Source organism: Brassica oleracea, chromosome C3, assembly GCF_000695525.1.
Source record: "Brassica oleracea var. oleracea cultivar TO1000 chromosome C3, BOL, whole genome shotgun sequence".
NCBI lineage: Eukaryota > Viridiplantae > Streptophyta > Magnoliopsida > Brassicales > Brassicaceae > Brassica > Brassica oleracea.
This window is the reverse complement of record NC_027750.1, coordinates 10,080,229-10,107,218: the sequence shown is the minus strand read 5'-3', so window position 1 is coordinate 10,107,218 and position 26,990 is coordinate 10,080,229. Positions and strand designations below refer to the sequence as shown.

The following is a 26,990-nucleotide window of genomic DNA, read 5'->3' as shown; positions in this document are numbered from 1 at the left end:
AAGTTAACTGAGTGTACCTGCCAACCAGCTTCTATGCTGTTAAGATTCTTTCTGAATAAGTCACTGAGAAGCCATATATGCGAGAAGGTGAACTCGTACTGCTGCTGTATCTTTGGCTCCCACACATTTATAGTTACTTTAGTTCCATAGTATTTATTTTTTCCCCTCCACATAAGATATAGCATTCTACAGTTCCAAAAACCAAAACAAATAGCACATCTCGGATTAAGAAACCAGAAAAAAACTTTTAACTCTTCTGATGCCCACTTTGGTTCATGAGGACATGTTCCTCAGATTTAGGAAACGAGAAACTTTTATACTTTTTCATGCCATATTTTTTGTTTGAACTTTCTCTCAAGACACCATCTTCCTCTGTCATGGTTCCTTCAGCACATTTACCATATCGATGACATAACTGAGGGATATGTATGTCCTTCTATTTTTTACTTCGTAAAGACATTTTGTTGTTATCAAAGAGTCCCTCATTAGGATACAATTTTTCAATTTTTTTTTTTGAGATTATACAACCGTCTTCGTAAAGACAAATTATTTCAATACTAAGATATGTTTTAAAAACAAAATATCTTAGAATCAATAAAAAGCATGTCAATTTCCCAGAAACTGAGCAACCTCACCTCTGAGGTGGAAGAACAACCCATAATTCCGATCAGCAAGTCGAACAGAGGAGTTAACTATTATAATGAGAAAATATCGATAATGCTATTGGATTTGTGAGGATGATTTTTAAGAGATGAAGCTTTACCTTTTTATAGGTGGAGATTCATTGCTAGGAAAAAAAAAGGATAAAGCGAGATACAATGTATGAGAAATCATGGAAGCATTTATGAAGGTTGTTACGTAACGTTTCAGAAGATTGCAATTGGCACAGAGGCTTTTCACGTCGATTTGATTCACTCAATTCATCATATCTCCTCTATAGCTGGGGTAGATCGAAGAGGACACGATCCTTAATTTTTGGTCACGCCATCGGGGAAGACAACCTCTCTCCGTTGGACCAATTAAATGTTTAGAAGCCCATTAACATGTGAACAAACGAAACATAACTCGATTAAATGAAACGCAGAGTTTTACTTATCTGAATATGTGTCAACTTCAGAACGCATGATTTTCTGACGTGACATCCTAGATGACAGCATAGAAGAGAATCAAACATATTTATATATATATATATATATATATATATATATATATATATATATAGATACCAAAACTTTCAAAATTACTAACGTACCCACTGGTAAAAAGTTCGGTGCTTGGATTACCAAAAAAAAGAGTTTGGTGCTTGTTTTTTGAACCAAACAAAAAGGAGGATAAACACTTGTATTTTAACTACGTTGAAGTTTACCCAAATATGTTTGAAAGTTTTGAACCAGCCTTAAAAAAAAAAAAGAAGAGTTTTGAACCAAACAAAAAGGATAAACAGCTGCAAATATGTTTGAAAGTAATTTAAGATATTTTTCAAACATATTTAAATTTCAACTAAGTTGAAAAGTTGAAAGCATCAAATACGAACAACACCAACTTTAATGAGGACGCACAAGTTGAATATCATAAAAACAATTTCCAAAAATTTGTTATTTTAGTCCTTCTTTTCAAGGTTTTGATTTACACAAAGTTAACCATAAGTTTCTGAATTTGCTTGTTTAGTCCCTCAACCTCAGGTGTTCTAATTTATTTTCCTTCTTTTCAATTAAACGTCAGATGTTACTTACGCTCGCCTCTTCGATTCTGTACGCGTTTCAGAGTTTAGTCTTCTCTAGATCTCTGCCTTCCTCTGCGCCGTTTTAAATCTCCGATTCGATCGGTAAAACCATCTCGCTCCGCGTCGTTTTTCATAGAAGAAAATGTCGCAGCAATCGTCGTTGATCTACAGTTTCGTGGCTCGGGGCACAGTAATCCTCGTGGAGTTCACCGATTTCAAAGGCAACTTCACATCAATCGCCGCACAGTGCCTCCAAAAGCTTCCTTCCTCGAACAACAAGTTTACCTACAACTGCGATGGGCATACCTTCAATTACCTCGTCGAAAACGGATTCAGTACGTCACGAGATCGCTTGATGTATTGATGATGATCTTTGTTTTTTTTATGTGTTAGGTTTGGTTGGTGTTTAGATCTGATCAGTGTGATAGGTTTGATGAATCTTTTAATGAAAGAACAAGGCTTGTTCCCGATCTCTGATTCTGCTTTCTTTACTGGTTTCTCTGATTTGCTTAGTCCCTGTTTGTTTGGAACAGCCCTTAATCGCTGCTACTGTTCATTTTTAATAATAGCGATTAAGAAATAAATAAATGCAAATTTGTCATTGTTATGTTTATACGAGCCGGTCGATAGAATAGGGAAATGAAACATTGTCATTAATCCCTTATTGTTAAGAAATAATTTTTGTTCTAAATTGTTTTTGGTTCCAAAATCTGGTCATGTTTATCATATAAAATATTAAATTCAAACGCTTAAAAATTTGGTGATTTATTGTTGCGACTAATTGCAAACGCTACTCTTGTTTATCTTCTGCTTTAACTATCGATATGGTCTTAAAGTTTAAACCTTTTTTTTTTTGTTCTCGTTGTGCAGCTTATTGCGTTGTTGCAGTTGATTCTGCTGGGAGGCAGATTCCCATGGCTTTTTTGGAACGAGTTAAGGAGGATTTCAACAAGAGATACGGTGGTGGAAAGGCTGCTACTGCTCAAGCTAACAGCTTGAATAAAGAGTTTGGGTACTTATAATAATAATACATCTCTTTGATTGCTGCTGAAAATTTTTAGTTATCGTTGATATATTGTCGACTGATTCCCTTTTTGGCTACTCTCTGAAGGTCGAAACTGAAAGAGCACATGCAGTACTGCATGGATCATCCTGATGAGATTAGCAAGCTTGCTAAGGTGAAAGCTCAGGTGTCTGAAGTTAAAGGTGTCATGATGGAAAACATTGAAAAGGTTCTATTCTGAGTTGTGACCCTCTCTTTTTAAATTTAAAAAAAAAAAAAAAAACACCTGCTTCTAATAGAGGAGACTGTATAATTTATCGGTTGTAAAGACTCAGAACTGCGTTTAAATCATTTCACATTTATTCGCAGGTTCTTGACCGTGGTGAGAAAATTGAACTTTTGGTGGACAAAACTGAAAACCTTCGCTCACAGGTTAGCTCAAAATATATATGCTTTTGAGTTTCTCTCTCTTTTGTCTTGGGTTTACGAAGTTTTTAATTGTAACTTAAAACTGTGTTAACAGGCGCAAGATTTCAGAACACAAGGAACACAGATGAGAAGAAAGATGTGGTTTCAGAACATGAAGATAAAACTCATTGTTCTTGCAATCGTCATTGCCTTGATCCTCATCATCGTTCTCTCAGTCTGCGGTGGATTCAACTGTGGCAAATAAGTCTGGGAACATTTCTTCCTCCTCGTGACTTTCGGGGAACATCCCTCATTCACTTCGTTGTGCTGCTTTCGCTCTTTTTTGTGGTTTCTAAATTCTCATGCTATGTTTCTCTCTCTGCTTAGATTGTACTTCTTTGAAATTGGTTTTGTATAGGCCATATATATGTATGAATGTTCGACATTTTGCCAGCATTTGCTATTATTGGTGGTATCAACACTGATTCTTGCGAACCATTACGCCGACCTTATTATTTTCTAAAAAATCTATTTTCCAAAAATCAGGGTTATCAGAGAATATGGTTCAATTTCTTGCTGAAGAAACCAAACGACCCCCCCCCACCAAAAAAAAAACAGAACTTTTCGTTATTGTAATGGATTCATGTGTCCACCCAAAAAGACCTTAAATTCAAAATTCTCCTTCTGGCTTCACCTCCAGAGTCTAAGATGGGGAAAAAGCTGGAGAAGAAATTATATGTCATGAAAATCGACTAACAAATCAATGTTGTTGAGGAATAAGTCAGACGAGAAATTTCAAGGACTAAATCAAATGCAACTTAGTCCTCGATTCTCTACGCGTTTCAGGCTTTCAGCGTTAATAAATTGCCTCTTTTTTTTCTTACAAAAGAATGGCGCAAAACAATAGTCATTGATCTACAGCTTCGTGGCTCGAGGCACAGTAATCCGATTTGAAAGGCAACTTCACATCCATCGCTGCGCAGTATCTTCAAAAGCTTCCTTCCTCAAACAACAAGCTCACCTATAACTATGGTGATGGTCATAACTTCAGTTACCTCGTTGAAAATGGTTTCAGTACGTCACGATATTGCTTCGTTATAGCTTTGGTTTCGTTTTGGTTTAAGTCTAGTTTCTCTTGAGGCAAGTTCTTAGGTTTGGTAGTATATTAGCTTTAACTGATATTCGACACCGAAATAACCTAACCCGAACTAAAAATATCCGAATCCAACCCGATACAAAAATATCCTAAGGGGCATGAAAACAAATCAAATCTACTGAGTTTATCAGCTCGGGGTTGATATTTTGGCGTTTTATGTCTGTTTTGACTTTTGATATATGAAACTTGATGACAAAAACATATATTGACTTTGAATGCAAAATAAAAATCTTTCCTAATGGATTTATGAACAAATGATGAACCACTCTGACTTGTGTGAATTGCCATTCAAAACAACACTCAAAGCTAATATAACATAATTAACCTAGTAATCACCCTTTTCTTACATTATTGGAAAAAGATACAAGAAAAACCATAGAGGGACATCTTCATTACCATATCAACAATTTGATAGGCATTGAGAGATTAAAAGCAAAAATCGAAATGATCCTAACGCTTGTATGTTAACAATGACTTGTGCTATTGCCAATCCAAGCAATACTCCAAGCCCATATCCAGCCGCCACTCCTTTCCAGTTCAAAACTTGTTCTCCTTCTTCTTCATCTTCATCTTCTTGCTTATGAGTTTGTATTGGAGGTGCACTAGTGCCAAAGCAGGTTTTTTCGAGAGGAAGACCACAAAGCCCTGCATTGTCTTCAAAAGAAGATTTAGGTTGCCCAATAATCTGTGTTCCTTGTGGTATTTCACCCTTGAGTTGGTTATGAGCCACGCTTATGTACGCCAAAAACGAGAGGCTCCCAAGTCCTTCAGGAATTGTCCCTGAGAGTCGGTTGTTTGAAAGATCAAGTGACTCAAGCTCTGAAACATTTTCCAAAGACAGTGGAATATGACCTGTGAATAGGTTGTTTGAGAGGTTGAGTGCAATCAATGCCTTCAAGAGTCCAACAGATTCAGGAATCTGTCCTTCGAGTTTGTTCCCAGAAAAATCGATGGTCGCATAGGAAGTAAGGACCTTCCCTTGCTCCATGAATAAACCTTTGTATTGCAAATCTAATGTATCTTCATAGCTATAGTAAGGATTGTTGTAGTCTCCCATATAGATTCTCCCACCTTCATCCATTTGGAGCGATGATGCCTTCCAATTCACAAAGAAATTTGGTGGCAAACTTCCGGTAAAGTTGTTATCTGAGATTTCAAGTATGCGCAGCTTGGGAAACGCGAGAGGACCTTTAACGGGAGTAGATATAGGACCATAGAACTTGTTTGAACGGAGGGTAAGGGCTTGCAAATCAGGCAAAGCCTTGAGCCAGAAAGGAAATGTGTCTTTAATCTTGTTGTGGTCCAAACTTACAAACTTGAGCGAGGAGCAATTCATAAGAGATCTTGGAAGCTTCCCGGTTAGTTGATTATAGCCAACATCAAGTGTCCGCAGCGAGGCACCATCATGGAACATATCCGGAATACTTCCTTCCAAGTTATTCTTCCGAAGATTCACTACAGTGAGAGAGTCTCGGAAGTTACTCAAACATTGAGGAATTGCACCGGTTAAGTTGTTGTAGGATAGATCAAGAACAGTAAGAGAGTTTCGGTTGCATATTTCAAGAGGTATGTTTCCTGTGAAAGTATTGTTCCATGCAGATAAAAGGTTGATAGAGAGTGGTGGGTTAGGTAATGGTCCAGTGAAATGGTTTAAAGCCAAATCTAAAATCTTCACTGACGAATTCTCTAAAACATCTCCCCTACCTTCAAAACTTGTCAAATAGTTACTGGCAAGACTGACTGTTCGCAGACGAGGAAGGTTCCATAACCACTCAGGGACTTTCCCTTTGATCTGATTGTTGGAAATGTCTAAAAGCTTCAAGGATTGAAGGCGCTTCAAGGCGTTTGGGAACTGACTGATGCCACAGCCCGACAAGGCCAGGTTCTCCAAGTTCAGTGGGATGTTTGAACGTGAGCTTAAACTGGCTGGTAATAATTGGTTTCCGGATAAACGAAGATTTGTCAATAACTTGAGAGAGGAGAAGATCCTTAGGTCAATTGGGTAGCTTGTGTTTAGGTAAAAAAGATCAAGATCTTTGAGGGTGGTATACTTTGAGATAGGCTCTAGGATTTGTGCATCAAATTCGTTATCTCCAAGGCGTAGGCTCTCTAGCTTAGATGAAAAGGAGGAGTTTGGAATGTCAATAGAACCGGTGAGATGGTTCCCAGTCAAATCAACTATTGACAAGAAAGGCATCATGAGTAGAGAAGAAGGGATGTTTCCAGAGATGTGATTATGGGAAATGTTTAAAATAGAAAGCTTGGTGAGATTATGTACAAGTGGAAAACTACCGGTGAGCTCGTTTTGGGAAATATCTAAAGAGGAAAGCAGGCTTAGGTTACTAATAGAGGAAGGAACTTTACCAGTGAAGCCATTAGAGGAAAGAGACAAAACCTCTAATCTGTTGAGATTACTGAATTCTGAAGGGAGTGATGAAGACGTGAAGTTGTTGTGAGAGAGATTAAGATAACGAAGATGGTTAAATCCAAAGAGACTACTATTTGGCTTGAGTATACCAGTGAGACAACCGCTTGGGATATGTAACTTTGTGACTGCGCCTGTCGTGTTATCGCACTGGACTCCGTTAAAGTAGTCTCTGCGGTTGCAACTGCGAGAATCAAACTCGTTCTTGAACAGAAGAAGTGATTGAATCTGGTGGTGATGACAACCAGCAAGTCCACCATTTATCATTAAGACGCTTGAAAGTAAGAGTACCAAGAGAAAGTGTAAACACAAATATGACATTGTTATCATGAAAACTTTCAAGAAGATATACTGATTTGTTAAAAAAAGAGAGAAAGAAGATGAGTCTATATATCATTGATCAGCAAAGACTTGGAGCCTACTAAAGTCTATTTAGTGGGGAATGGATTGGAGAAAAGTATGTCTAAGATCCAACCAGATCAAAGAAGTGAAATTAATACCTAACTGTATAATTTGTGTTCGATTCACAAACACGTTCACACTCAGTAGCGTAACAGCGAGGGAAATGGCATTAATCTGTTTTAGAGAAGACTTGGTCCTTTCTTGGAAAAAATAAATAAATTCAAGGCAATCATTTTGATTAGATTCGAGAAAAGACATTTTTCAAATATCAAAGTTGGTGACGCAATGAGCATTGTTGTAGTCTTCATATAGATTCTCCCATCCTCGTCATCCATGTCAAGAGGAAAACAAACATTTGCTTGGAAAAATCAACATAGGATAAGGAAAGCAATTTAATTTTGTGTAATATCTCATAAAATTACGTCTTCTCACTGAATTCCCCTCTACTATTACGTTTAATAGTGGATGGTTTTAAAAAATTCAAGGGTATAAATTTGTTGTTTATTGATTGGAGAACACTAGGTCAAATTTCTGTAGCCTTAGTGTTAGGATTACAATTTCAGGTTCGGTTCAGATTTCCATGTAGCTGTATTTATAAATTTTGGGTCAAATTCTATTCAGATTTTCAGATAGAATATTTCTAAATTTTAGATCGTATTCAATTTTGAATCCACTCTTATTAGGTTTATTAGGTTTGGTTAGGGTATTTGTATCCGATCTTATTTTTCTCAGATTTTTCAGATTTGTTCAAGTATTTTTACTTAAAGTACTTGTTAAGTATGTAGAATATATCTAAAAATCTACAAAAATAATATTATACAACATATAAAATTTGATTAATATGAAATGAAATACCAAAATATACATGAAATTGAATATTTTAAGTATTCATTTGGATGTTGAACAAAAAAAAAAGTATTCATTTGGATTTTAGATATTTATTTATGGTGCTCATTTGAATCTTTGGAGTATTTATAAGGACTTCATATATTACTTTCTAGCAAATTGACTGGTTGAATTAGTTATTTAGGGGATGATTGGTAAGTGCTGCAGCTTTATATTTTTTGCTGTAGAATTTAATCTGTAGATTTATTTGCTGTAGATTTCCTTGCTGTAGATTTCTAAAGCACTAATTTTTTGCTCTGGAAATAAAGCTCTCTACAGCCATATTTTGATTTTGCAGAGATTTTTTGATGTGAATTTTTTAAGGAAAGCAAAGCTCGATTGGTTAACATATATAGCTGTAGACTAAATTTTGGCTGTCCAGAGCATCTACAGTCCCAACCAATCATCCCCTTAGTTTGCTTATATGAATAGCCTATGAATCTTTTAAATGAATCCTTTTTATATTTGAAAGATTCCAAAAATATGTTTACATTTCTCATTTCAAAATAAGAAAGACAAATTAGTAAAACAATATAATTAATTCATTCATATATACATAAAAGGGTGCTGGAATTTAGAAATACGTACGAAGATACATTTGAAAAATCAGGACTACGATGACATGTGGTAAGAGTACTCACAACCACAATAGTAATGGTTAGACGAATTTATTTTTTTACAGTCCTTCAAGTTACATTGAAACAGCATCACAAAATTAAAACATTACCTCGTGATATATATTTTGACAGAGACAGAATATACAGTCAATAACTAACTAATGTAAATTGTTAACGTTGAAATATTGATCTGACGCATTCACCCTCCATCGAAGAGAAAAAGGAAATTATGTATGATACTGGACACTTGGGGTCCAAGTTATCTCATGTTTTCCTTTTTTTTTCGTTTTTTGACGCTCTATATAATATGATTCATTATTCCATCTCTCTCTATTTCCATACTTGACTTCGGGAGTGAAACCCTAGCTACACTTGTCTCTCTCTTTTTTCTAAATTCAATCTCTTCCACAAATCAACAAAGTAAAGAAACAACACCATGATGACGATGAAGAAAATTGCGACTGCAACACAGAAGGCTGGGGCTGAAGCGAGGCCTGTCCAGGCGAAGAAGCAATCGGCTCCACCAATGAAACTTTCTCAAAACCCTAAATCTGTGATTAAGAAAAAACTGAAGAAGCCTTGCAAGTCTGTTTCAACAAGGCCTCTAGAGATAACGAAGAAGAAGCAGTCGATTCCGGAAGTTTCTGGAAACCCTAAAGCTGTTCCAGCCGTGAAGAAGAACGATAAGGATACTTTGGAGCTGTTCGAAATAGCCAAGAAATCAGCTGACGTGGCCGACACGAAAGGACTTCTCGCCGCCAAAGCAGAGACGTCAATCTGTGTGGATACTCTCTCTTTGCTCATCGGTTCGCCCATAAGCGCAACAGCTCCTGAGACGAGGAGGATCATGGAGAGGCTTGGGCATCTCACAAGGCACAAAGATCGCAAAATCTGCAATTCTGCATCGGCTCTTTTACAACATTGGAGTCAGAGCATCAGAGATCAACAACACTAAGATGCCCTCTATAACTCAAGGACAAAAAACACCAAGGAAGCTAGTAGGCTTTGTGATTTTGACAACAACGTCGGACGTTGTTTTATTCTTCTTGCCAAATTCACCACTTTATATTTCAATTACTCGAAAGCTAACCGTAAAGAATTTGCTTTCACAATCTATATTTGTGTTGCTAATCTGTTTATGCGTATTAATGAAATTTGATTTTTTTTTCAGTTGTAAATCAATGCTTGAGAAAGTTTTCATTTTTATCTGACATAAACTCAAGGGATATCTTTTGAGATAAATAATTATATATATTTAGATTTGATTCCGCCAGAAGTCGGGGGAGAATAAAGACAGATGCGCATGAACTTATCCTTTATATATTATAAGAGAAACATTGTAATAAATGTGTTCACACTAAACTGGACACGTATCACGTGTAGAAGTATTTTAATAAATACGTTCACACTAAAATTAACACATGTCACATGTAGAGAATTTCTCAGTCAAATTCTACATAAATATGTTTGCACTATGTATTTTACGTTTTTCTTAAATATAAAACTCACATGCATGGTTATTCTTTACGTTATTTTTACTGTTTACGAATAGAGTTAGACAAATTATTCATAAATTTTGATTCGATTCTTTATCCGCTTTGATTCGAACCGAAAAATCTGGATATTCGTTACTCTACGAAGCAAATCAAATACTAGAATGCAATATCCGTAATAAAAAAAAAACAAATCACAAATATCAATATTTATAGGAACATATATCTAATTTGATCTGTTATATGCACATATATATACATATATTTAAAGAATTATATATAAGTTATATATTATAGTTTATATAAATTTTACGATATTTTTGTTTTAAAATAATTTCATTTTTAGAATTTTATTTCTCATGTTTTATTTTGAAAAAATGTCATTTAATATTAATTAAGAGTATCTTTATATATTTATCAACCATCTTTATATACTTTTACATACATATACATGTGCACATTGACGTGAGAACCTTATAACTAAGTATTTACCACAACTGAAATATCTAATTTTTTTGGAAGTTAAAATATTTTTTTTCTTAATGCTTCTTTCACGATCAACAAAATTATAGTAAAATGATTTGTCTTAATAATTTTCTTTTTTTTACTATTATCCGTTTAGAAACTATAATATTAAACCATTGGTTTGACATCACGACTATCTAAGATTCATAACATGATAACAAACAAACAATAGTATTTTTTTATTATCACAGAAAAAAAAAAAAACATCAAACATTTTAATCGAACAAACCAAATAAATATTGATTTAAAATGATAGTTATATTTTAGGAGATTAAAAACCAAAAAATAACTTAAAACCGAACCGATATCCAGATTAAACAGATTAATGTCTACTTATTAAAAAATAACGTAACTAATAATCACATTCCGCGCGTTACGCGGATTATTACCTAGTGTATGGTATAAAAGAAACAGTACAAAACATAAGCGAACTGCTACACTACAAGTCCATCAACAAATTGATAAGCATTCAGAGATCAAACAAAAAAAACCACAAAAGATACAAACGGTTTCTTAATTTATACGAAACAATCATCTTGACAAAGATACTCTGGCTTGTACGAAGCAGTGCCTATGACATATTTGCTAAAACAACAACGGATTGACATGCATTCAAAGATCAAACATAAAACCCAAAATGATCCTAACGGTTTCTGCGTTTAGACATACCAATTATCTTGACAAGCCACTCCGGCTTGAATGAAGCGATGACATGACCTATAGCCAATCCAAGCAACAGTCCGGTTCCATACCCTATGGCCGTTGCTTCCCAGTTCAACACGTTTTCTTCTTCTTCTTCTTCTTCTTCTTTTTCTTCCTCTGATTGTTGCATCGGCGGTGCATTAGTCCCGAAGCAACTTTGTTCGAGAGGAAGACCACAAAGCCCTGCATTCCCTTCAAAGGAGGATTTAGGCTGCCCTGTGATCTGTGTTCCTTGTGGTATTTCACCCTTGAGTTGGTTATGAGCCACACTTATGTACTCCAGAAATGAGAGGCTTCCAAGTCCTTTAGGAATAGTCCCTGAGAGTTGGTTGCCAGATAGATCTAATGACTCAAGCTCTGAAACATTTGACAATGACAGAGGAATGTGTCCTGTGAAGGCATTGTTGGATAAATTGAGTGCAATCAATTTCCTCAAGAGACCAATAGATTCAGGAATCTGTCCTTCAAGTCCATTCCCTGAAAAATCAATGGTAGCGTAGGAATTGAGGATCTTCGCTTGCTCCATAGATAGACCCTTGTACTCCAAATCTATGTTATCATCATAGTAATACAGAGAAATGCGGGCGTAGTATCCCATATATATTCCCGCATCTTCATCAATCTGGAGTGATGATGCCTTCCAATTCACAAAGTAATCTAGGGGCAAGCTTCCTGTGAAGTTGTTATATGATACTTCAAGTATGCGCAGCTCAGGAAACGCCAAAGAACCTTGATCAGAAGGAGATATAGTGCCGTAGAATTTGTTTGAACGAAGGATAAGTGCTTGCAAATAAGGAAGCGCCTTGAGCCAGAAAGGAAAGGTGTCTTTCATTCTGTTGTTGTGAACACTTAGAAACTTTAGAGAGGAGCAATTCATAAGAGATCTCGGAAGCTTCCCGGTTAGTCGATTGTAACCAACATCAAGTGTCCGAAGCAAGGCATCATCATCATAGCACATGTCTGGAAGACTTCCTTCCAAGTTGTTCTTCCGGAGATTCAAGATAATGAGAGAGTTTTGTAAATTACTCAGGCATCCAGGAATTGAACCGGTGAAGTTGTTGTAGGAGAGATCAAGAACAGCAAGAAAGCTTCTGTTGCATAATGCAAGAGGTATGTTCCCTGTGAAACTGTTGTTCCATGTCGATAAACCGTTGAGAGAGTGTGGTGGATTAGGCAATGGTCCTTCGAAATGGTTTAAAGCCAAGTCTAAAATCTTCACCGATGAGTTCTCTAAAGCTTCCACCGAACCTTCAAACCCGGTTAAAGAGTTATTAGATAGAGTCACTATGCTCAAACGAGGAAGGTTCCAAAACCACTCGGGGACTTTCCCTTTGATTCTGTTGTGGGAAAAGTGTACACGTGTCAAACTATTAAGGCCTTTCAAGAAGTTTGGGAACTGACTGATGCCGCAGCCCATCAAAACCAATACTTCCAAAGTCAACGGGACGTATGAACTAGTTGGTGATATACTATTACCGGAAAGATCAAGGTAGGCTAAAGAATTGATTGAGGAAAAGAGGTGTAAGTCAATTGGGTAGCTTATGTTTTGGTATGACAGGTCGAGTTTCCTGAGGTTAATAAGCTTTGAGATAGGCTCTAGGATTTGTCCTCGGAATTGGTTACCCTGAAGATAAAGAATCTCGAGTTGAGATGAAGAAGAGGAATTGGGAACTTCAATGGGGTCGGTGAGAGAGTTTCCAGATAGATCAACTTGTGCCAAGAAAGGCATAGTGAGCAGAGAAGAAGGGATGGTTCCAGAGAAGTAATTGTTGGAGAGTTTTAAATCGCAAAGCGTAGTGTAATTCTGGACAAAATGAACACTACCAGTGAGGCTGTTATTGCCAAGGTTCAACACGGTTAGCCGACTTAGGTTACTAAATGAGGATGGAACTTGACCGTGGAAGCCATTGGAAGAAAGAGACAACATCTCTAGCCTGTTGAAATTTCCAAATTCAGAAGGAAGTGAGGAGGAACCTAAGTTGTTGTGAGAGAGATGAAGGTAAAAAAGGTGATGCAACTCGAATAGGCTACTGCTAGGATTTAGAGTTCCAGAAAATTGGTTAAAGGAAAGGTCTAAAAAGGAGAGTTTACTAAGATTCCTTATAAGTTGTAAACTACCCGTAAGTTCGTTTTGGGAAATGTCTAGATAGGAAAGCTGGCTTAAGTTACTAAATGAGAAAGGTACTTGACCAGTGAAGCCATTAGAGGAAAGAAATAGAACCTCTAATTTGTTGAGATTGCTGAATTTAGAAGGGAGTGAAGAGGGAGTGAAGTTGTTGTTAGAGAGATCGAGGTATTGAAGATGATGCAACTCGAAGAGGCTACTGTTGGGTTTGAGAATTCCAGTGAAGCAGCCACTTGCGAGTTCTAGCTTTGTGACCACACCAGTCGTGTTATCGCACATGACACCTTGAAAGTAGTCGCTGCTGTTGCAACCGCCGGATTCAAACTCGTTCTTGAACTGCACAAGCGCTCGGATCTGGTTAGGACGACAACCAGCTATTCCAACATCAAGCGCATTTATCGTAAGGACACTTGAAGCAAAGAGATTACCCAGTACGAGTACCAAGAGAAAATGCAAATGCATACATGACATGTTCATCATGAAAACCTTTTCAAAAAAAAATATTCTTTTAAGAAAAGATACATAGAAGATTGCCAATATATACTATATATATATGTGTGATTATGTGACTACCGAAGACTTGGTCTCTTGGAGTTACGAAAAGTCTTGGTATTTCAAATACCGTATTTGGAACTAACGTGGAAGAGCAATCGGACCATAAAGTGAAATCCGAGTTGATGTTAATGTCTCTAACGTATAATTTATGTTGGACTCAGATCAGTTTGAACCTTCTCATATACGTTAAGGGAAGACGAAAGACCTTTTTTTGTCCTATCAAATCACGATTGCTCCAGATAGGCCTGGGCACGGCGGATATCTAGAAATTTTTCAGTATCCATGTTCGGTTCAATCCCGAACAGGCATTTAGGTTTGCGATCAGCTTTGATGAATTTCAAATACCTATAGAAATTTGGATACACAGATTTTTTTATAAGTATCACGGATTATTTGATTCAGTTAGTTAATTATATATTATATATTAAAAATTAGTTAATTATATATTAATAAATTAGTTAATTATAATAAATTTGGTTTATGTAAATTTTTAGGTTGAAAAGACCAATTATGTTTTAGTTGTTGTTAGCTTTTTGATGCTTATTATTACAGAGAGCTTAGACATACATCTCGTAACTCTGTTTTCTCTCTGATATATCCACTGCTTTTTAAAAAAAATCTGATAATATCCATTGTTATATCCTCTGTTTTGCAAAGAAACCGATGAACTGATTAAGAGCTGCAAACACACGACAGATATACTATTTTCGGACTGGGTGCACTATTTTAAATGAACTGAGAATATTACTGTTGATTCTGTACATATTCGATCCAACGTTGAAAATAGAGCTATTGGTGATTTAAATCCACAATAATTGGATAATTTGCAACCATGGAACTTTAATGAGACCATGGGGCAAGCCCAATCCATTTTATGATGAAATAACCAAGATGTTCCTAAAAAGAGAAACTTGAGTAGATGTAAGTGTGACATCATCATATTATTCCTATTAACAAATATGTACATTGTGTACGTATACATACAACACTCAAGCGCAATCTTCTTCATTTCATTATTCTTCACATACAAGAAATATTAATGTGTTTTGGGTCATTTTACTAGCATTACTTGTTATTATTACACTATTTTCTTTGCATGTTTTAGCTTCTGAGATTATAGAATGTTTATGGAAAATGAAACAACAAGAAAAAAAAATATCAAATGAGTAAACAAGAACACAATTGAATAAGACAAAATGTGGGCTTTTGAAGTTGAACCATAATTATAAGTTGTAGAGTGGTTTTAGCCCGATAACTATGTTTGTGTATATGTTGCTATACAATGGGCTCATGTGGGAATGGGCATTTTATCCGTTAAATTTGATTTGATTCGTTATTCGTTTCGATTCAAAAATTTCCGGATATCCGTAAACCTTCGAAGCAAAGCAAATACTAAAAATCAATATCTGTTAAAATCGAAGCAAATCAAAAATATTAAAATTTTGGGAAGCGGATATCCGATCTGATCCGGTAATATATAAATACATATATATCTTGATTATATTGAAAGTTTTAAATGTATAAAAAAATATATAATTGTTATTCTAACATATGATTTGACAAATTATATTCACATCATTACTTATATAAAAATATTACATAAAAGAAAATGAATAAATTTATGACAATTATTTTCTTTTCTTAAGTTTTGTCTTATTATAATTGTTAACTAAGTTTAAAATTTTTTATAAAATATGTAGATTCACTATTTCTTTTAATTTTTATCTTATATATCATGCAGAAACATATTTTACAAAATAAATTTGTATCAATTTTTTAAGATTATTTGCATTAATCAAAACATATGAGATATCCGTAAGTATTCGTAAATATCTGCAAATATCTATTTATTTTCTGGATATCCGTTTTTCCGAATATTCGTATTTTTCCGAAGCAAAGTATATCGAAGAATTAGATATTTGTGGCATACGAAGCAAATCACAAATACCTTCAAAAACTCAGATATCCGATCTGTATCCAGGCCTAGGCTCATGTACAAGTTATGGTTCATATGATTTTAGCCGGATAACTATGTTGTGTTACAAGTATTTTTTTTTTTTGCTTTGAATGAACCAAAAACAGTACGTTAACTATTCGAATAATCTTGGTCTAGAGTAATAACTGAGCACTTATAAAAAACAACTAACAACATTCATATTCAGATAATTGTTATACACTATTTAATATACTTGATACAAACAATCTGATTAGTAAAACATGCATTCTATGTCAGTCAAATCGAAAGTAGTAACCAAGCGCTCGTAGCTTGGTGGTAAAGGAGGTACAGCTGTATTGCTCCCCACTCGGGTTCGAGCCTTGGCCACAATGGATTTAACATCCCTTCCGTTGGGGCGCTGGACCCCTTTCGGGGGATAGTTGGGAATGTGGCTGCCCAGATACCAGAGTTATCATCATCTATGTCAATATTAATCGGTCATCATCTATGTCAATTTGGTATTAAATTATCTTAGTTGTCTAACAAATATATGTTGATGGTTATATTAAATTGGTTTGTCAGCTAACAATTATATGACGTATTTATCTTCCATGCTCTTTATATGATTATATGATTTTATCCGGCTAACAATTATATAATTGTAGCCGCCTAATAATTTGCTGGTATTTAGCCGGATACTTTACATGTTAGTTGGGTATTTGATATGTTAACAGATATTTAAATTTATATTTACCAGTTATTTTCATGTCAGTTGGATATTTTAAATGTTAGCTCATATTTAAATTTATATTTATCATCCATTTAATCAGTTGATGATTGCTGTTTTACCGGTTATTTTGAACTAGTGACTAACCGATGTATATAAAAAATGAGAAATTTTCTGGGATAGTTTTTCTTAAATTTTTGTCACAAAAATAGTTTCCAATGAAGAAAATGACCAAAATAAGTTTTATTAAAAATTAAAATGTATTTTTATTAACTAATTTACACTTTAGAGTTAAGGGGTGGAGTTTTGGGGATAGAGTTTCAAATTTTAAAAAATAAAAAAATATATATATATTAAAAAATTCAAAATAAAAAAGGGATATTTTGATCATTTTCTTCTTTTTAAACTATTTTTGTGACAAAAACTTAAAAAATACTATTTGAGAGAATTGCCTTAAAAAAAAGGGTGTCTGACATCTTATATTCTTTGTATGAATATTTCTATTGCTACTTGGTTTGAGACAATTCATAGAAAGTTACTTGTATTTTACCAATATTGTAACTTTAGTTGTAATATTGCATGTCTTCGTTTTTATAATCAGCCAACAATTTTGCTACATATGCTAAACAATACATCATCCTGATAAAGTATTTGTTATTGGCTATTAAAATTATTATCAGTCCAAGACTGACAATGATGTGAGCCATCATTAGAAAAACAACTGAAACGAAGCTCAGATATAAGCATGACTTCTATGCTACAAATCTTATGAGTCCCATGTTGACGAAGGGTTACATTGGCGACGATACCATTTGCTGAAAGGATGCAGAAAACACGAGATCCTTGTTGCGAGAACGGGTCAAGTGCGCCTGATATGCATCCTTGTTGTGAGAACAGGTCCAAGCCTTTCAGCACCTAATGATTAGAAACATTGAACTTAAAAGAATTGGCTTTAAACATGTAAAGCAACAAAATATCCAAACTATTCGAGTAACTGAAGTTAAGTCACCAATTGCTCATAAGATAAATTAAAAATCATCTATGTCAATATTAATCGGTCATCATCTATGTCAATTTGGTATTAAATTATCTTAGTTGTCTAACAAATATATGTTGATGGTTATATTAAATTGGTTTGTCAGCTAACAATTATATGACGTATTTATCTTCCATGCTCTTTATATGATTATATGATTTTATCCGGCTAACAATTATATAATTGTAGCCGCCTAATAATTTGCTGGTATTTAGCCGGATACTTTACATGTTAGTTGGGTATTTGATATGTTAACAGATATTTAAATTTATATTTACCAGTTATTTTCATGTCAGTTGGATATTTTAAATGTTAGCTCATATTTAAATTTATATTTATCATCCATTTAATCAGTTGATGATTGCTGTTTTACCGGTTATTTTGAACTAGTGACTAACCGATGTATATAAAAAATGAGAAATTTTCTGGGATAGTTTTTCTTAAATTTTTGTCACAAAAATAGTTTCCAATGAAGAAAATGACCAAAATAAGTTTTATTAAAAATTAAAATGTATTTTTATTAACTAATTTACACTTTAGAGTTAAGGGGTGGAGTTTTGGGGATAGAGTTTCAAATTTTAAAAAATAAAAAAATATATATATATTAAAAAATTCAAAATAAAAAAGGGATATTTTGATCATTTTCTTCTTTTTAAACTATTTTTGTGACAAAAACTTAAAAAATACTATTTGAGAGAATTGCCTTAAAAAAAAGGGTGTCTGACATCTTATATTCTTTGTATGAATATTTCTATTGCTACTTGGTTTGAGACAATTCATAGAAAGTTACTTGTATTTTACCAATATTGTAACTTTAGTTGTAATATTGCATGTCTTCGTTTTTATAATCAGCCAACAATTTTGCTACATATGCTAAACAATACATCATCCTGATAAAGTATTTGTTATTGGCTATTAAAATTATTATCAGTCCAAGACTGACAATGATGTGAGCCATCATTAGAAAAACAACTGAAACGAAGCTCAGATATAAGCATGACTTCTATGCTACAAATCTTATGAGTCCCATGTTGACGAAGGGTTACATTGGCGACGATACCATTTGCTGAAAGGATGCAGAAAACACGAGATCCTTGTTGCGAGAACGGGTCAAGTGCGCCTGATATGCATCCTTGTTGTGAGAACAGGTCCAAGCCTTTCAGCACCTAATGATTAGAAACATTGAACTTAAAAGAATTGGCTTTAAACATGTAAAGCAACAAAATATCCAAACTATTCGAGTAACTGAAGTTAAGTCACCAATTGCTCATAAGATAAATTAAAAAAATTACTTTGGATTTGCTCGAAACTGTAATTCTTAGATGTGACGCTCTCTTGAAATGCCTCCATGGATATGGTTGATGACATAAAATACTTCGATGAAATTGCATTTCTTTGTATTAGTCAATCCTAGGTTGAAAAACTTGGTTAACTAAATATTTATCGTGAAAATTTGAAGAAAAACTCAATTGAACAACCAACTGAGTAAGTCAAAGCCTTTCTATAATCAGACATAAGAGCTTTCCCTAAAAACCATAAAATTTTGAAAGGATCAATAATACTATTAACTGGCTATTTTGCAAATTTACATCTTTAGAAAAAAAAATTATTAGAAAAATATCAAAAAATAAAAAATAAATACCAGAAAATGAAAAACAACCATGACAACAATCTTGAGTTTCAAGACTGCATCATCTTCTTCCAATCTTCGAGAATTCAAGAGAACACAAAGAGTTTCATTCAAGACTCATGAAACATAAATTAAAAAATCTTATAGACATCAAAAAGACTAAGATGATGAGTGTTGAATTTCTTACCAACTAAGACTCTGAGAGCATTTCAATATTGTATCTTTTGGCATAAGAGTTATGGGATCCTGCAATTCATAAACAATCCAGTTAGAAGAAACCAAGGGAATAACATTGAATCAACGAACAACAAGAAAGATTTAAAATTTCAAAAATTAACAGAGATAATGAAATCAACTAAAACACCACCATTATGATAATCCGCTGCTTCTGAAATGAGAACACATCAACAAACCTCATAAAACTAGACAAAATTTTGATTTGTGAAGAAAAAAAGGTTTGCTTTATTTGGAGATCGGATCATGTGGAGTATTTTGATATGTCTCGATTATAGTTATGGAGTTTGGATTCTCTTTCTCTCTCCATTTATTTCCCATGAACAATTGGCATGAAAAAAATATATTTTAAAAATAAAATAAATATAAATGAATTAATAGGTTTAATGTAGGAGTTGTAGGGATGACAGTGTCATTATGATAGTGAAAGTTCCATTTCAGCAAATTATTGGGTTATTGGTGTATATAGAATACAGTTACTTTTGAGAATATTGAATCTGACGCACTTACCCTCGGAAGCAAAGAAAAAAGGAAATAGCATAACCGCATTAGCCTTGGACATTTTAACCTACACCCGAAGATCCGAACCGGAACCGACCCAAAAATATCCGATCCGGAACCGAACCGAAAATTTATAAGTACTTTTTGGGTCTACATTTTTTTTAGCCGAAAGAACCGGAACCGAAAAGGAACCGACCCGAATAGACCTGGACCCGAAAAGAACCGACCCGAATAGACCCGACCCGATAATAACTGATTTGTACCCAACTTAAAAACATATATATCTAAAACTATGATGTTTTTGTGTTCTATTTTATATATATTATTTTATGATTTAGTTGAAATATCTTTTGTTAACAACATTTGTTATTATTTTTTAACATTTTTAAAGTAATATAAAGCTTTAAAATGTAAAATTTAGAGTTTTAAAATGTTTTATTTTAATTATTAATAGTTTCATTTAAGTTGTTTTGTAAAATTTAGATATATATATGACAAATATTCAACTAAAGTTGATGGAATTGAGTATATCATGTCCTTTTCAGATCCTAAATACCCGAACCTGATCCGGATCCGATATGGACCCGAAAAATTATGGATGTTTTAATTATAGATCCGAACCGACCCGGACCCGAGAAGAACCGAGCCGAACCCGAACCAAAAATTTCTAAGTATCTATTAGGCCTAAATATTTAGAACCCGAAAAGACCCGGACCCGAAAGGAACCGGTCCGAACCCGGCCCGAAGACTCGAACGCCCAGGCCTAAACCGCATCAAATCTAACAGCGTCGTTTAAGTCTTCGTGATACTACGTTGTTCGATAAAAAAAACACTTGTGTTATTACTTGTGAGCGAAGGAAGCTTCTTAAATTTCCTTTCTTGTTGGTGGTCTCTACACTACGTTCTGCTTCCTCTAACCACAAGAAACGATAGACCCTCTTCAAAGAAAGAATACAAAGCTCTTCAAATTAACATGTGATATATGGGATTCTCTGGCAAAAACCACAAAAGATACAAACGGTTTCTTAATTTATACGAAACAATCATCTTGACAAAGATACTCTGGCTTGTACGAAGCAGTGCCTATGACATATTTGCTAAAACAACAACGGATTGACATGCATTCAAAGATCAAACATAAAACCCAAAATGATCCTAACGGTTTCTGCGTTTAGACATACCAATTATCTTGACAAGCCACTCCGGCTTGAATGAAGCGATGACATGACCTATAGCCAATCCAAGCAACAGTCCGGTTCCATACCCTATGGCCGTTGCTTCCCAGTTCAACACGTTTTCTTCTTCTTCTTCTTCTTCTTCTTTTTCTTCCTCTGATTGTTGCATCGGCGGTGCATTAGTCCCGAAGCAACTTTGTTCGAGAGGAAGACCACAAAGCCCTGCATTCCCTTCAAAGGAGGATTTAGGCTGCCCTGTGATCTGTGTTCCTTGTGGTATTTCACCCTTGAGTTGGTTATGAGCCACACTTATGTACTCCAGAAATGAGAGGCTTCCAAGTCCTTTAGGAATAGTCCCTGAGAGTTGGTTGCCAGATAGATCTAATGACTCAAGCTCTGAAACATTTGACAATGACAGAGGAATGTGTCCTGTGAAGGCATTGTTGGATAAATTGAGTGCAATCAATTTCCTCAAGAGACCAATAGATTCAGGAATCTGTCCTTCAAGTCCATTCCCTGAAAAATCAATGGTAGCGTAGGAATTGAGGATCTTCGCTTGCTCCATAGATAGACCCTTGTACTCCAAATCTATGTTATCATCATAGTAATACAGAGAAATGCGGGCGTAGTATCCCATATATATTCCCGCATCTTCATCAATCTGGAGTGATGATGCCTTCCAATTCACAAAGTAATCTAGGGGCACTTGTCCATGTCCGTATTCTCCTGCTTCCATTTGCCTCGTACCGCTTTCCTATTTAGATAAACTTTAATTCCTAGATAGCTTTGGAGGGGAGAAGAAACAGATATGTGTCTCAGTGTCTGAACATACACAACCATTACTATTTGCCGTACGAAGCAATATGCCTTTTAACATATTTCTGATAAATGCTAAATTGACCCGGGAAACATAGAATAGTGATATTTATTATAACCTAAATATCTGATAAAGTAAATTGTTTTGGAACACTGATCTGACGCATTCACCCTCCATCGAAGAAAAATGGAAATTATGTATGATAGTGTACACTTGACATATTGCTAATCCTCCAAGAAACACTCAAGGACCACTCATTTCCAGTTCGACATTTCTGCTTCTTCCTATGGCTATGTAGTTGTGTTGGATGGGTAGCTAATGGCCAAGGAACGATCAGGAACCTCAGTCAGAGTTAGTATGTGTTCTAGGTTCAATTTGAAAGTTCTAGTGATTCCAGCTCCTAAATTTGGCCAAAAGACAACAAGTAGTTGATGTTCTTGCAATCAGTATCATAAACACTCAACAGACCTATGGGTTCAAGAATCTGTTTTCAATTATTTTTCCAGACAAAAGTAAAACCTGTTATATGAGATACATTGATGGAGACGGAGAGAAGACACCTTTATCCATTCTTATATATCGAGTAATTACAACCAACGGTTAGGACAAAATCGGAAAAACCCAAAATCAAACTGGGACTGTTCTACCGGAATTCGCTACATCCATCATCTCTGTCGCATCACCTCCTCTGCCTCCGCCACCAATCTGCTCCTCATCCTCTCTTGAAAGCTCTTCCAAAGACTTCCCTTTCGACTCCGGAACCAAAAGAGTGAAAACAATCCCCAAGAAATTAACACCACCGAGCATCAACAACGAGTTCCTCACTCCGATCCCCGGCGGATAACCAGCATCGGTCTTCTTCGGATCAGTACTCTGCGCCGCGTAAAGAAACCCAAAAGCTCCAACTATAGCTCCCGCCTTCCCACTAGCCGCCGATATCCCATGACAAGTCGACCTAAGCCTCGCCGGAAAAATCTCAGCCGGAACAACAAACGTCGTCGCGTTAGGACCAAAGTTGGCAAAGAACATCGTCAACGAGTACATAATCAAGAAACCAATCCGGTTGTCTCTATGTTTCCAATGATCATACGGTATAGCGAGTGCGAACATGAAGACGGTCATGAAGATGAAACCCATTAGCTGTATGAAGAAGCGGCCGAGGTAGTCAATGAGAGCGACGGTGAACCAGTAGCCAGGGACGGTGCCGCAGAGAGCGATGAGAGTTTGAGCTCTGGAGACGGTGTAGACTTCGTGGATCGCGTTCATTGTCTCGGCGGCGGGGATCCATCCGATGGCGCTGTAGATGTCTTTTTGGAAGAGGTTGCTGCTGTAGTAGGCGATGTCGAGGAGGAACCAGGTGGTGGTTGTGCCGACGAGGTGGAGGCCGTGACGGCGAGCGAATTCTTTGGAGAATAAGCCGAAGGAGTTTGGGTTTGATGATGATGGGTTTGACTGTGGGTCTTCTTCTGCTATTAGATCAACTTGAAGTACCTGTTTTGTAAATAACATGAAGCTCTTAATTTTGCTATTTTACATTTATTACAAAAAGACATCGCTTCAATGGGTAATATTAATATATATGATGAAAAAATCAGAAATATGATGTTGTCAATATACATCATTTAGAAAACAAATAATTCTTTTCCTCATTTTTTTCATTTTTCTAAATTAACTATTATACAAAAAAATATAGAACAAGTTTTTTCTTCATAAACCGAAAAATATGAAAGCCGTTTTTATTAAATAATTCAAAATTATTAATTCAATAATATTTAATACTTTTTATAGTTATCTTTATTTATTTTTCTGAAATTTAAAACTCATTCATTTTTTATAGGTCATTGGTTACTATAAAAAGGTTGATCATAAAAAAAGTTCACATATTTGTTGACAAAAAAAAGTTCACATATATTTCTAGAATTTTCTTTATTCAATTCATTCATTTTTTTTTCTCTTTTGATAGTCACTAGTAAGACACCTAATTTGAACTCTCTCTATTTTTACATTTTCTTTTGTTAATCAATAGTTAAGTTATAACCTTTCCTTAGATAAGATTCTTAAGGTTCAAATACATAAATAGAAAAAATGATAAACATTTTTACTAGTATGATTAGTTTAGAAAATACCTTAGACATATCGGCGGCAGCTTGTTTAGTATTCCGAGCAACAAGAGCTGTATACCTCGCGGTTTCCGGCATCTTCATCCGCCAATAATAAGTTAGCAACGCCGGGATAGCTCCAAACATGAGCACAATACGCCACACGTAATCTGCCTGCGGTACAGTTGACCCCACCGGATCAACCTCATAGGTCGGCGCATCGAACGCGTGGTCAAACGCACTCGAGACGATGAGAGACACGATCCCTCCGGCCAAGATTCCGAAGCCTTGCATGGCAAAAACGGCGGCTATGAATGCGCCACGTGTCTTCTTGTTGGCGTATTCGGACATGATGGTGGCCGAGAGAGGGTAGTCGCCGCCTATGCCGAAACCGAGCCAGAACCGGAAGAAACAGATCGTGGCCATCACTCCGTTAGATGAGTGACCAAATGATAGACCGGACCCAAGTGAACATAGTACCATGACCATCAAAGTAATACCTAAGAATATTTCAATATATAATTGATACAAAAGAAGTCATAAAAGAGTAATACCTTATGTATTTCAAGAATTGATAAAAAAAAAGTCATAATTAAAAGATTTTCATTAGGACATGAAACTTTCGTCTTTTCGAATAAGTAAATTCATATGTATGCTTTATCGATTTGATATGAAGCTATTAACTATTTTCCAAGGCCAAGAAGCTAATAAATAATTAACAAAGCTTACCGTAAACTTTCTTGCGGCCAAGCTTGTCTCCAAGCCAGCCAAAGAAGAGCTGGCCAGCGAGGGTACCACAAAAGGCAACGCCATTAACAGCGGCAGCAACGTTTGGAGGGAGTGTTCCAGGCTTCTTGGAGCCATCAACATGGTAGTATATACGGCCAAGGAGCTTTGTGACGAGAGAGATGCTAAAGAGATCGTAAGCATCAGTAAAAAAGCCCATACCTGCGATTACAATCGCTGTGAAATGGTACATCTGCGTTTTGGCCGCATCTAAAGCGTTCAAGACTTCTTTCCCTTTCCTCGCCATTTTTTTTCTCTGTTGTTTACTGACCTGAGAGATAAATGTAACACACACTACTATATAGTCTATATATTCTGAAACATAGGCATGTGTAATAACTGCAGTTATCTATGCAAACATAAATGCAGTTTATAAGCGATTTGTCAAAGGTTGAAAAAGTCAGGATAAGTACGTGTGAGGTCAAGAAATTAAGATACCCATTTCAAACGTGAGGAATCAATCTACTTAATTAAGCTTGTTTCTGTTTTTATTCTTAATCTAATCGTTTCACTCCAAGTTAAGCAATAGTTGATTGTTTCATAGTTAAGAAGAATACCAAAGTATATAAATAAAATATACTGCACACATGCATGCATATGGAGAGAGGATGAAACCTTACAAGAAACACGCTGAAATGGAAATAGCGAGAAATCTGGGAGGCGTTTGGTATTTATAAGTCAAAATACAAGGAACGAAGGAACATTTTGAAGAATTTACAAGAATATACCTTACAAAACTATAAATTGATTTTGCTTTTGTATTCATTACATTAACGTGAAACTCCATAAATACGATTTCACTTTATGAGGTCAGTTGCTTCACTAACTTTCCTTCTACATTTGAATTTATTATTTTATAGGTCTGGGAAAACGAGAGAATTATTTTTTTCTTTAATTAATTATGTATGATCAGTCTCGGCCTCTATGGATTTGGAACAAGATAGTGACTAAATTCCAAACATCATGCAAACACTTAAGGACATCTCCAATGGCACACAAAAAATATCTCTATATTCCACTTTAACATAGAGTAACTCTATTATAAAATGAACTATTGGAACAAATTCAACTCTATAATAGAGTTGTCCTATTTTAGAGTGAAATATAGAGATAATTTTTGTATACTATTAAAGATGATCTAATCACATATTTAATTACCAATTAAAGTTGCACAAACACAAAGATTATAAGAACTTTTCTTCTTATTAGATTTAGAAACTCTCTCAAAACTAAACCTTTTAATGTGTTTCTCTTGATGGAACATCTCTCCATGAGAACTCTTTATATAGGAAGAAGCTACATTTTTTTCTAAGGGCAAAGCTACATCTTTTCCTAATAATAATATGGAAACATTCCTAAGCTCGATATGTTTTCTTTTTTCCTTAACCCATCAAACTTCACTTTAATGAGTTAACTTGCTCCTCAAGTTAATTGAAATTATCCAACATTCTCCCCCTTAATTCCAACTTGAATCTTAGGTATGTTGATCTTCTGAACTCCGATGAACTTGCGTAGACCGTTAATAGGTGCATCGCATTTCTTCGATACGATGTTGCATCAGAACGTGAGTATAGATGCTTCACTGCTTCTCTATGACTCTCTCTTAAGCATCCTATGGTGCTTCGATACAATGTTGCATCAATCTCAGGCTCCTCCTCTGCCTTTGATACTTTCAAACTCGTGTGCATCAGAACGTGAGTATAGTTACATGACTCCATCTTCGTCTTGACAAGTATACCTTGCGCGTATCCTTCTTGTTTGATGTGAATGCCATCAGCTCCTTGCGTTACTTTTATACCAAGATAGTATGTAAGCATCTCGAGGTCTGACATCTCAAATCTTCTTGACATATCATCTTTGAATTGCTTGATAACGTTGAGTGAAGTCCCTGTTACAAACAAGTCATCAACGTATATAGCTATGATCAGAAGCTCCCCCTTCTGTTTCTTTTGATATACCGCAGGTTCCTTGGTGCACTTCGTGAACTCCATCTCCTTGAGAACACGGTCGAGTTTGATGTTCCAAGCTCT

The 26,990-nt window shown here is 35.3% G+C and overlaps 6 protein-coding genes and 1 long non-coding RNA gene across 8 annotated transcripts; 2 read left to right on the top strand and 5 right to left on the bottom strand.

The window, feature by feature from the left end:
• The first annotated feature begins 1,710 nt into the window (after window positions 1-1,710).
• Window positions 1,711-3,632, top strand: LOC106328663 (vesicle-associated membrane protein 722-like). Its single transcript, XM_013767149.1, has 5 exons — window positions 1,711-2,058; window positions 2,594-2,735; window positions 2,835-2,955; window positions 3,096-3,158; window positions 3,250-3,632. Exons 1-5 carry the CDS (start codon window positions 1,866-1,868, stop codon window positions 3,397-3,399), a joined length of 669 nt encoding a protein of 222 aa, XP_013622603.1. The 5' UTR covers window positions 1,711-1,865; the 3' UTR covers window positions 3,400-3,632.
• A 1,044-nt stretch (window positions 3,633-4,676) lies between these two features.
• On the bottom strand, window positions 4,677-7,078 carry LOC106332827 (receptor-like protein 12). The gene has a single exon (XM_013771317.1). The coding sequence runs from the start codon at window positions 7,043-7,045 to the stop codon at window positions 4,691-4,693; it is 2,355 nt and encodes a 784-aa protein (XP_013626771.1). The 5' UTR covers window positions 7,046-7,078; the 3' UTR covers window positions 4,677-4,690.
• A 1,929-nt stretch (window positions 7,079-9,007) lies between these two features.
• Window positions 9,008-9,581, top strand: LOC106336289 (transcription elongation factor TFIIS-like). Its single transcript, XM_013775079.1, has one exon. The coding sequence runs from the start codon at window positions 9,056-9,058 to the stop codon at window positions 9,572-9,574; it is 519 nt and encodes a 172-aa protein (XP_013630533.1). The 5' UTR covers window positions 9,008-9,055; the 3' UTR covers window positions 9,575-9,581.
• A 1,509-nt stretch (window positions 9,582-11,090) lies between these two features.
• Window positions 11,091-13,980, bottom strand: LOC106336286 (receptor-like protein 12). Its single transcript, XM_013775074.1, has one exon. It carries the CDS (start codon window positions 13,942-13,944, stop codon window positions 11,281-11,283), a length of 2,664 nt encoding a protein of 887 aa, XP_013630528.1. The 5' UTR covers window positions 13,945-13,980; the 3' UTR covers window positions 11,091-11,280.
• A 4,582-nt stretch (window positions 13,981-18,562) lies between these two features.
• On the bottom strand, window positions 18,563-19,873 carry LOC106336290. Its single transcript, XR_001268818.1, has 3 exons — window positions 19,716-19,873; window positions 19,536-19,594; window positions 18,563-18,884 (listed from the first exon to the last, which is right to left on the bottom strand). It is a non-coding gene; the product is annotated as an uncharacterized LOC106336290 (long non-coding RNA).
• Window positions 19,874-21,151: 1,278 nt separating this feature from the next.
• LOC106336288 (receptor-like protein 12) lies at window positions 21,152-21,940 on the bottom strand. The gene has a single exon (XM_013775078.1). The coding sequence runs from the start codon at window positions 21,893-21,895 to the stop codon at window positions 21,239-21,241; it is 657 nt and encodes a 218-aa protein (XP_013630532.1). The 5' UTR covers window positions 21,896-21,940; the 3' UTR covers window positions 21,152-21,238.
• A 613-nt stretch (window positions 21,941-22,553) lies between these two features.
• Window positions 22,554-25,648, bottom strand: LOC106336287 (probable inorganic phosphate transporter 1-5). Of its 2 annotated transcripts, none has more exons than XM_013775075.1 (4): window positions 25,581-25,648; window positions 24,904-25,231; window positions 24,202-24,674; window positions 22,554-23,566 (listed from the first exon to the last, which is right to left on the bottom strand). In XM_013775075.1, exons 2-4 carry the CDS (start codon window positions 25,205-25,207, stop codon window positions 22,703-22,705), a joined length of 1,641 nt encoding a protein of 546 aa, XP_013630529.1. In that variant the 5' UTR covers window positions 25,208-25,231; window positions 25,581-25,648; the 3' UTR covers window positions 22,554-22,702. The 2 variants fall into 2 exon arrangements, with proteins under 2 accessions (XP_013630529.1, XP_013630530.1); XM_013775076.1 differs by having other exon boundaries at window positions 25,576-25,581.
• Between the last annotated feature and the right edge of the window lie 1,342 nt (window positions 25,649-26,990).

Bases quoted from the DNA above. Each gene is read 5' to 3' on its own strand.
- LOC106328663 (XM_013767149.1), top strand. From the start codon at position 1,866: ATGTCGCAGCAATCGTCGTTGATCTACAGTTTCGTGGCTCGGGGCACA. The intron at 2,059-2,593 runs GTACGTCACGAG...CTCGTTGTGCAG, and splicing joins CCTCGTCGAAAACGGATTCA to CTTATTGCGTTGTTGCAGTT. The intron at 2,736-2,834 runs GTACTTATAATA...TACTCTCTGAAG, and splicing joins AGCTTGAATAAAGAGTTTGG to GTCGAAACTGAAAGAGCACA.
- LOC106332827 (XM_013771317.1), bottom strand. From the start codon at position 7,045: ATGATAACAATGTCATATTTGTGTTTACACTTTCTCTTGGTACTCTTA.
- LOC106336289 (XM_013775079.1), top strand. From the start codon at position 9,056: ATGATGACGATGAAGAAAATTGCGACTGCAACACAGAAGGCTGGGGCT.
- LOC106336286 (XM_013775074.1), bottom strand. From the start codon at position 13,944: ATGATGAACATGTCATGTATGCATTTGCATTTTCTCTTGGTACTCGTA.
- LOC106336288 (XM_013775078.1), bottom strand. From the start codon at position 21,895: ATGGGATACTACGCCCGCATTTCTCTGTATTACTATGATGATAACATA.
- LOC106336287 (XM_013775075.1), bottom strand. From the start codon at position 25,207: ATGGCGAGGAAAGGGAAAGAAGTCTTGAACGCTTTAGATGCGGCCAAA. The intron at 24,675-24,903 runs GTAAGCTTTGTT...AAATATTCTTAG, and splicing joins TGGCCGCAAGAAAGTTTACG to GTATTACTTTGATGGTCATG. The intron at 23,567-24,201 runs GTATTTTCTAAA...TTTACAAAACAG, and splicing joins CTGCCGCCGATATGTCTAAG to GTACTTCAAGTTGATCTAAT.